This window comes from Bos mutus, chromosome X, assembly GCF_027580195.1.
Source record: "Bos mutus isolate GX-2022 chromosome X, NWIPB_WYAK_1.1, whole genome shotgun sequence".
Taxonomy (NCBI): domain Eukaryota; kingdom Metazoa; phylum Chordata; class Mammalia; order Artiodactyla; family Bovidae; genus Bos; species Bos mutus.
This window is the reverse complement of record NC_091646.1, coordinates 67,366,158-67,376,540: the sequence shown is the minus strand read 5'-3', so window position 1 is coordinate 67,376,540 and position 10,383 is coordinate 67,366,158. Positions and strand designations below refer to the sequence as shown.

At 39.5% G+C, this 10,383-nt stretch overlaps 1 protein-coding gene across 1 annotated transcript in view; it reads right to left on the bottom strand.

Moving 5' to 3' along the window:
- Positions 1-733: 733 nt before the first annotated feature.
- The window catches only part of NEXMIF (neurite extension and migration factor), a 209,152-nt gene continuing 199,502 nt past the window's right edge, over positions 734-10,383 (bottom strand). The window contains exons 3-4 of the mRNA XM_070365965.1: positions 5,774-10,145; positions 734-5,176 (exon numbers count right to left, since the gene is read on the bottom strand). Coding sequence (XP_070222066.1) covers positions 5,083-5,176; positions 5,774-10,145 — 4,466 coding nt within the window. The 3' untranslated portion in view covers positions 734-5,082. The remainder of the gene's footprint in view (positions 5,177-5,773; positions 10,146-10,383) is intronic.

Here is a 10,383-nt window from a genome sequence, read left to right as displayed (position 1 = left end):
TAAAAGAAAAAGGCAAATAATTTCCTAACATTTTAAAGTTGCAGTGTCATATGTCAAACAGAAACTTAGGTTACATTCATAAAAAGGGCCTTTAACACTTTTAAATTTTCTTAAATGCGTAAGGGGCTTGGGAGAGGAGAAAAAATGGGGATAATCATTTTATTTAGCACCATAAATCAGTAACTTACTAAAGAGGTGCATTCAGTTTTATGGAAATTAAATTAAGGACTAGTACATTCAAAACTCTGTAGGCAGCAAACTCTAATCAGTGCTACAGGAATCCCAGTAGAGCATCTCAAGCTTTCTCTCATTCTTACTGGGAGTCAAAAACAAAAAGCCTCTTAGAGTTTTCATTCTAAGCCTTTTCTTTTGTGCTGTAAAACTAGGCATCTCTCAAAGAGGCAAAATGATTTAAATATCTCCTTTCTTCTTTGTGAAGGGGGTGTCTTTCTCAGACTCAGAAATCACCGAGCTTGTTAGATAGACAGACATCCTTTCCATATCATGTTGATGAGTGCTTCTTTAGTATCTTTAATATCTATTTACTCAGATACCAATTTTAAAAGCCTCATTCACACCGTAAACTTTGAACTAAACCTCTTTCTTTTACATTATCCTTCTCCAATGCTTTATCTCTTAGTTATTATTCTGAAATCAAGAGTACATCTCAAGTATCATGTAGCTGCATAGGGAGCTCTGCTTCACGACTGTAGCTACTGTTTAGTATTCTGAGAAAAAAAAAAATGTACCTTAAAGGGTAGCCTGAGTACTGCCATCAAAATAAGCCCGTGCTGGCTGAGGACCTTCAAGCTGATACTGTTTCCCAAGTTACACAGCCCACCTAAAGTTTTTTCTGTCTTATTTTGTTCCTTGAGAAACCTTTACAAAATTCCTGGGCTACACTTTGTTGACAAGATTCCTATTTGTTACTAAAAATACTTGATTTTGGTACTAAGTCTTTCAAACACAATGATGGGCTTAGTGAATTTTATTATTAGAAAGTCAATCTCATGTTAGTTTTATTTCATAAAAAGGACATATTCCTGTAGTGATGGGTAGTCACTTAAAAATCTCTAAATGAAAACAAAAACTCCTTAAATTGGACAATTTCTCAATAATACAGGAGAAAACCAATACTTCTAGTTCTAGCACCATTTAGGACTAGCTAATGCTTCATTCTCTTCAGCACAGAAACTTAGCTCTCTTTCATTCTTGGAACTGTTCTGAGAGCATCTGTGAATTGAAGATGTGGCAGATCTGCATCAGACTGGTTCAGCTTGGTAAGACCAAGCTTGGTTAAGAGGTTCTTGGATATGGGTTTTCTCCTTTAGGCAATAACTGCTAATTAGAACTCACTAAAATGGAAATTTACTAGAACTGCAGAATCTCACATAACAGGACAAAGGATGCTAGCCAGAGTTGTTTACAGCTTGTGAGCATCCTTTATACCTCTCTCTTTTTTTATGCACACTTGTTCCCTCCCTATCCTGCCTGCACACATGCAGATGCTTCTTAAGAAGCAAGGAAAAAGGTCAGAGAAGGTGAAAGTTGTCACGAAAGTCCATCTAGCACCAAGGACTTCAGGAAGATGGCTAAAGAAGTGATGGTCAAGGTAGTGCCGGAGGTTTGAAAACATTGAGGAAAAGGTAAGGCCTTAACACATAACTACACAAAGTAACAAGTCAGAAGAGAGAGCTGTGAGGAAGCTGGTATATGAGACACTGGAGAGGCCATGGGTTCAAGTCAGTTATCAAAGACCAAACATAACACTGAGAGTCTCAAAGAACATTGGTCAAGGCCACTATTTCAGCACCCTGCTCCTCATAGTCCAACAACTAACCAGGGCAGAAAGGGATCAGATCTTTCCTTATAGATCTTCAAGGAAAAGGAGTTTCCAACTTTCCTTAGTCATGTAATATAATTCTGCATGTGTGTGCATGTGTATCTGCATTTAAAACTAGATTTGAAAGTAGCCAAGGCAATGAAAAGTAATTAAGAGTATGAAAGTTTCCCTTTGAACTTCCATAAGAAAGTAGCCTGGCTAAAGTTCTTATAGTCTGACACCTTGGGGAAGTGGAATATAAGGTTATAAAAGAAGAACATTTTTAAGATCAAGAACTGAAATTAAGTAAGGAGAATAATGGAGAATATCATTCCCAGGAAAGAAAAGATTAAAGGGGATTCTGTTGGGGGAGGAATTATAAGAAGAAGCTTCTTAGAAGAGAGAAGGGAGTGGCAATCAGGAAATTCAGACCAAGGAAAATTCCATATAGCTAATTTCAGATATCTATGATAGGATAAAAACACTACCTTTCTGTCACTGGTCCTCACTCCACTAAGGCAGCTGGTTAAATAAGGAATCTCCAAAAGTCAGGCCTATTATGTTGTTAGAGGGAGCAAAGGATTGCGAGAGCAGAGACAAGACCAACAAAGCTTCCCAAACTGAAGACCTCAGAACATGATATACTGAGAGGGATATAGAATGCAATTTAGAGAACAATTATCTTCTGCCTAATCCCGTTGTTCATTTCTCAAACTCGGTTCCTTTTTATGTTTCAGTACAAAACAATTGGTTATAAGCCACTAATTTAACCTTAAAAACATAGAATTAACTGTAGGCCAAGAAAAAAGGTACTTTAAAATGGCAGTTCTCTTCGGAGAAAGGGATAACCCATGTCCTAGATTAGGCTCCTAATGGGCTCCATAGGAGCGACTGAAAGAGTATCCATTCCAAAGGATTCATGATAGCAAGTTCTGACAAGGAAATTGTTTCCAACAGTTTTAGGCTGTCCTTCTATCCCACCTCACCCCATTTGCCAAAGCTGAACTGATACTGAGGAAAAGTGGGACAACTGCTCCCATATTTATTTGTATAAAACATACTGTACTCATGGAACATTTTCTTTATTCCTTCTTTCATTGCCACCATTAGATTACGTAGAGAGCACTCCATTCCTGTAAGCTGGTGACTTTGAGATTTGGAGTCTTGGGGATCAGAATACAGGCAGAGTTGGTGATTCCAAACTAAATTCAGCTGGAAAATAGAAAAATAAAAACAAAACAAAGACCAGTTCCGAGGAACCAGCCATAGCATTTAGCAAAAACAGCTAGCTATCAGAGTGGAGAAATAGAAGAAAATGTTCCCATTTGATTATTTTTCCTTTTGAATGGCTGCTGAAGAGCAGGAGACATGTCACATCTGGTACTTTTCCATTAAGTAATTTTCCAGGACTTACCACACACTAGTGTCAAAACCTAGGAATAGGCCTGAAGCAGCCTCACGAAATGCTCTTCACCCACTCATTCCCCACAGACATACACAATCACACCATCAAGAAGAAAAGTTGGTTCATTTTACTACCTAGTTGTAAGTAGTAGAGCTGGCTGGTAAAAGGAATCATGGACAAGTGTGTATACTTATATATGTGACAGGCTTCCTTCCATTTCTCTCTGACTACTTTCAAATGTTGCTTCTCTGTTTGTGAATATATTTAGGTGGCAATGACTAGGTAGGTTCATATTTTGCTTAAAATTTTCCTTTTGAAATATATTCCCTTTTTTAAAATCCCCTTTTCCCCCACCCACCTATTCTCCACCCTCCCACCCACAGCCTATATATCCACAAGTTAATAGGTTAGTAACAATATTAGTAAGAATAGTAAGAGTAACAACAACAACAACCAACAACATTAATAATATTAATCCCCTATATCTGTATAGCACTTTACGATCTACAAAGCGCTTTCATATCCATTATCTCATCTGTGCCATAATGCATCAGTCATCAGACACACAGGCCTTCAACTGTGCAAGGAAAAGAGATCAAATGTTAGAAGTCAAGTGGTGAATAAAAGGGAAGAAAAAGCTAGTTGTGAGGGATGTTGGGGCTGTGAAATTTTTTAAAAAGGGAAAGGGCTAAATAAAAAATGTGATTTCAAAAATGTATATAAAAAATTGAGATTTAAGTTTAGTGTGTGGCATCAGATACTCTAGTTATCCTCAAACTAAGTATATATGGCCCCAATTAGTTGTTACAAATTATTCAGTTTATCAAATATATGTATGTGATTCATAGGCATCAAACTGAGATACCTTAACATTTTCTTTAAATGACATTGGCATTGCAATATTAAACACTTAACACTAAAGCCATGATATGAGTGCATTTCTGACAAAACTGGAATAAAACATTTATGAAACTACTTAAAAGCAATCTATGTATTTCATTTATCGTAGTCTTGATTTTATAGCTATTTTATAATTTATCCCAGACTATTATAAAATATATAAAACTGAGATATAAAGTATCAGCAATATAACTTTGCACTTTAAATAATTTTCAGATACAGATTTTCCTTTTAGAAAACAAACTTTAAAGCAGCTGCTTTGTTTCCTTGTAAAAGTTTCTGTAAATGCATATACTTGGGTCCCTGATGGACTTAGCTGTTGTGACTTTCAGACTTTTCCAACACTTTAACCCTTAGACAATGGAACAAACAAACCTTTATTGTGCCTTATTTAATGGTCCATGTTTCCACACAGGACAGTAGAATTTTAATTTTAAAAATAAGGTATGTATTCTTATATTTTAAATTAATTAATGAGCTTTAAACTGTGGGGGTGAATATGTAAGATGAGGTAAGGAAATTTGGCACATTTCAAACAGTATCCTTTAAGTTTTGGTAAATTGTGTAACACAACATATTTTTCCACTGTGATCTACAGGTGCTATCCACATAAGTGGGGGTGGTTAATAGCAATAATCACTGGAATGTTTCTAGTAAATTAACAGGGACAAGTTCCCCAAATACTCACAACCAAATGTTGATATAGAAGTAAAAATATATACAATACAGTCACCTGTTTGTAGTTTGGCACAATGTTTTCCTTTATTTCCCCTTGGATAAATAGTGCATAAACTACTTGTGCAACTGTATGACTTCTAAAGTCTTTTACATAGAACATCAGATTAAAGTTTGCTTCTAAAGACTTATTCCCACACTTTAAAATTCTTTTCTTTAAGCACTTACATGTCAACATACATACCACAAGGCATATTTTGAAAGAAATAAAACACAAACATCAAATGTCTTTCTGGAAAATGAGAGTCTCTTCTTCAAACACAGGTAAAACCCAAAATGTTGTTTCTGCATTTAGGAGATTGTAGTCGGAATCCCTGCAGAAAAACCAAACAATTTATGCCATCTTAGTTAGATTTAGTGTATGTCCCACAAAGGGATCATACAATCTAAATTTGTTTACATCATACTAGATGCCGTATGATGCAGAAAAAGATACCAATAGCAGGGGGCACTAGAAAGCACTCCTAATTGCCTTATGATGAGATTTTGTTTTCCAAATTACGCTCTTTTTGTTTAAATCATCTTGGTTTTTTGGTCTATATAACTTTTAAATTCTGTTGGTCAAAATTTTTCTTACTGCAAAGCCCTTCCCTTCCCCAAATCATTCAAAAGCATATTTTAGTTGTATTTTCTCAGTAAGTAAAAATTAATGCTGACTAGCAGAAAAAGTAGCCTTGTCAAAATTTATCCCTAGTCAAGCCACAACAAAATTGCCCAATCTTTTTGGTGGCTTAGAGGTATAGGGATTTTCATGCACGTTTTTCTTTTTGTTTTAATTTGAAAAAGAAAGGAATGGGACAGTTTCTTTCATGCAAACTTCTGCTTTCAAGAGGGAAAAAATGAGGGACTGTGGGCTTAGCAGAGTAGGAAAGCTAAGGTGCATCATCTCAGCCATTTTGGTGCAGTATTACCTCAGTTTTTCGAAAGAAGCTGTCCCAGCCTCATCCTTGTGGACCTGTTCTCGCTCCATACGCTTTCCCTTACACTTCTCTTCTCTCAGGGCCTTGGAGCTGGTTTTGTGACGATATAACTTTTTGTGTGTTGGTACATTATTGCCTAAAGTGCTCAGGTTATTAAGCTTTTTATCAAAGAAGGCAGAGCGAGAGTCCTCATTATAACCAGACATGCTTGCACGACCAGGATCACCTATTGCTGCTTTCCCATTGCTTTTACTCACACCCTTGATAGACCTGTGATTCTTAGTGGCTCCTGGAGAGCCACTGTTGACCTTTTTCTTAGATTCCTGTGGTGTCCCAGCCAATATTTTGAGGGTTTTTAATTTTAGACTATTGGACTCAGGGGAGTAGAATATATTAGGGTCCCCATGGTGCTCCATGGGTTCCCAAAGGGGTTCTATGGAGGCCATCATGAACCTCTGCACATCTGCCATACCAGAGGCAATGTTGGACAAGATATATGAAGGCTCCTGAAATTCCCGTTGGTCATCATCCAAAAGGTTGTTGGTGCTGGTGCCCATGTTCATGTCATTCCAGCCTGGGCTGCTTTCCTTCCCCAAAGACCAGTCTCCAGAAAGCCCCTTCTGACTTGGCATCTTCATAGAGGCTACAGGGCCATGTTGGATACATTCAGCCAATGTCTTCCCTGTGGAGGATATGCTGTTGATTTGGCCTCCTCCACGACTGATGCCAATTTGCATTTTCTCTCCATTGATTGCAGCCATGAATTTCCCTTTCTTTGCTGACTTAGGGACCTGGCGGGAAGTTTTGCCAGGTGGTTTTTCCATCCCTTTGTTGTTGCTTTTGGGGGATTTTTTCCTGTTGTTTTTCTGAGAAGAGCTTTGGTTCATAGCCCCACTCTTGCTGGGTGAACTTTTCTTTCTTGATTTTGACACCTTGTTGCTGGTACTTATTTGACTAGATGGATCATTAAATGTTGATAAGCAAGGGGCTTTCTGGAGCAGGCTGACAGAATCCTCATCATTGAACATATGGAACTGAAACTGATGGTTATGTAAAGTAAATCCATCATCCACTTGAACCTGCTGTGAAAGGGTACTGCAGTCCCACTTGATTTTCTCCATATTGCCCAGTGTTCCTGGGACACCCTCTTGAAATCCTTTTAGTGTTCCTAGTGTCTTGATATTCTCACATCTGGTAATTTGAGGGGAAAGACTGGGAGTATCAGGTGGAGATATCTCTGAGAGGGAAGAGTGGCGGAATTTGTCAGGAGTGAAGTTGGAGATATCCAGGAGGTCAGTGGACTCCTTTAGTGGTGCTATCTCATCAATGCTCTGCTGTATCACCAGCTTGGGGCTGCAGTGGGCCAAGAAGTCATCAGCAATATCATCATCACCATCCTTTTCACAAGATTTCAAGCTTAAGGAGCAATAATTGCTTGAGTTGACAGAGAGTGGGGCAATGGAATCAAAGCTAAAGAGCCGCACATTGTCCATATTGACTGGACCCTGCTGGAAAGGAAAGCAGACCTCTCCATTATTAAAGTGACATAATTGGTAAGAGTCATCAGATGAGAGCTGGGTGTCTTGCACAGAGGTATATATGACCTTGTTGCAACTACTGCCACCACTATTGAGACAGATTGGACTGTATGTTGTAGCTGTGAGGCTATTTTCCATGGAGACTACTTGGGAGACTCCAAATTCACTGGACTGGGTTGGAGCTATCTCCCTTGAGACTTCAGCCATGAATTCCTGGGAGCCAGAAGTAGGTTTGTTGTGCCACACATCTCCATAGCTGCTTGATTCCATTTTGAAGTTTTGGGATGACTGAAGCAGCTCAGACTCAGAAGGTGAGGAAAGCACACAGTCCTGGGAGGGTTGGAGAGGTACAAATGATTTTTCTGTTTGAGTGAGCCTGTCTTCATTTTGCTCTGGAGAATGATGATTGAAGTATGAGATACCAGTATTATTTGACAAGTCAGAAGCATCTAACAATGTCTGTAGATACCCTCCAGGAATAACAGGTATATTGTTGGCAACATGAGCAGATGATAGAGGCATTTCAGAAGAGCAGCTGGTTGGTAGGAACGTAGAATTCTTAGCAACCTTTGTCTCATGAAATTCAGATAGATGAGAACTATTTGAGGTCCCAGCAATAGGTTCATTCTTTGAATTAGCCTTGGAGGATTGGTTTTCCAAAAGAGGGCTCATTTGAACAACTGGCTTGCTTTCTTGCCCAGCTTTGATTTTTTTGGATTTTAACCTGGCTTCACTTTTAAATTTGATTTTGTTAAGCACTTTCCTCTCTGGTGCCTTAAACTGACCATCTTGGGCTTTGACTTTCTCTGAGTCAGGACCTGTGATGTCATTTAAATGTGATCCATTTGCACAGCTGGAGGCAGCCAGAGGTGCTGACTTCAGTGTGCCTTTCAGGCCTCCATCTTCTTTACGATTATTAGCTTGCCTCTCATCATTGCAGAATGAAACCTGCTTACCACTTGCTGACGTTTCTATGGATGGAATTCTTTGAATCCTGTGCCTGTTGCCAAGTTTAGATTTTCGTTTGCGAGCAGGTGGCAGAAATGACATCTCAAAGCTACCTGGTTCAAAGCTTTGCTTTTGGCATAAGGATGTTTTGCTGGAGTCTGCATTGCTGTTTCTCTGCTTTTTCTTCTTCTGCCAGAAGCCCTTCAAGGGAGCCAGCTTGGCATATTTGTTGAGCTGATTTTCACTCAAATTAACTGTTGTTTCACTGGCATCCACTCTACCCAACTTCACCAGCATGTTTTTCTCACCTTTAAAACGGTTGATGATAATATATTTGATAATAACAGGGGGCTCCTTACGGGTTACTTTTCTTCTCTTTTTGGGACACCATTCATCATCATCTTCTTCTATAGAACCACCTGGCAGCCATTCCTTCCTCTCATTTACTTTTTCACCCTCTAATGAGTCAACATCATACAGATAATCTTCACTATACCTGACTTTTCTCTTGGCTCGTAGCCCATAGTTCTGCTGGGAGGAGGAGCTGCCAGAATTAGTGTCCCGAGCCATATAGCGGCTACAGTCCTTGATCTCCCCCATGGTATCAAATGAGACCTCAATGAAGGAACTACCATCACTGAAATTCCCTGATGCTTCCAAGGAATTGGCAAGATGGCCTTGCTTTAGATTCTTAAATTGCCCTACTTCAGTTCCACTGCATGGTTTATTTAAGGCAGATTTTTCATCATTATCCTTCCCATCTTTTTTCTCTGCACCTTTTTCTTCCTGGCCTTCTTCTTTGCCTTTCTTCTTGTCCAGGTTTTTATCTTCCTCCCCCCAGATAATGCTCACATCAGGGACCTTGAATTGGGAAAAATCGCTACTTTGCTTCAGGGCCCCAGTCTTAGACTCCCGCTTGGGGCAGGTAGTAAAGACACTGGGAAAAAAGTTGAACTGGGCATCTTCCTGCATCAAAAGGGTGGTCTTGTCTCGAACATTGTCCTGGAAGGACTCATATCGAATTTTCAGGGAGCAGACATCACTTCCCAGTGTTGACTCATCATCATCAAACATGTAGTTATCCACATCTTCTTCAGAGAACAGGTTGACAGATAGCTCATTCTTGGAACAGAGGTCAAGTAGTTCGATCTTACTCTCACTAATGAAAGTCTCAAAGTAACCCCAATCCTGATTGGAATTTGCCAGCAAAGCCTCTTCTGTATTGCACTTATCTAACAGTAATGCCTCATAATAACTTTTCTGACCTGGGTCCTCCAAGTCAATGTCAGGTTTCTCAGCTTCTCGTCTATCTCCTGCCCTTGATTTGTGCAAGGGGAAGCCTAGGAGCTGATCTGAGAGAAGCTGTTCTCCATATTTCATGTTTTCTCCAGCATTAATACACTGAATCCCTATATCAGAGACTGCACAGGTTTCATAATCCCTGTTTAGATCACTGACTTTTAGACTGATCCCTGGCTCAGGATCTACTGAATCCTTGGATTCCATGAAGCAGCCCAAGCAAGTCCGGCTTGGCTGCATGAGGCAGTCCCCATTCAGAGCTGACATGCCTGCAGGCTCCATTATGGCAAATGGAGCTTTCTCACACTCATTGGGCAATGACCATGTGTTCAGGCCCTTTGCAACACCAGATGTAAGGGAGATGGCATTCACAGAAGCACTATTAGCAGCATGCTCAGGTGCTTCAATCAGGCCCAAAGGAGAGGGAGGGCTCTGCATACAGGGCTTCTTAGAGGGCAGAGGCAGGAGACCTCTGGGGTACATCAGGTTCTCTTTTTGAGCCACTGGTATAGACTGGATTGGTGCAGCAGCTTCTAGAGCTGCAAATGACTTCATTGCCACATCCTGGTCCTCTGAATCTAGAGAAAAGGGGGAAAATGACAGAAATAAAGTTAAAGATCTTAGACCAGACTCATTAACTCTTCCCCTTGATCAGTTTCTGGTACTTGATCTTAATGTATAAAAGGTAAGCTTCAGCTTCTCTAACTTTAGAACTAGAAACTACAAAGTTAAAGAATGACCCTGATTTTGTACTGAACATTTATGAGAGTGAAAAGTAATTACTTCTTTACATTCAGCTTTTTCTTCAGACACACA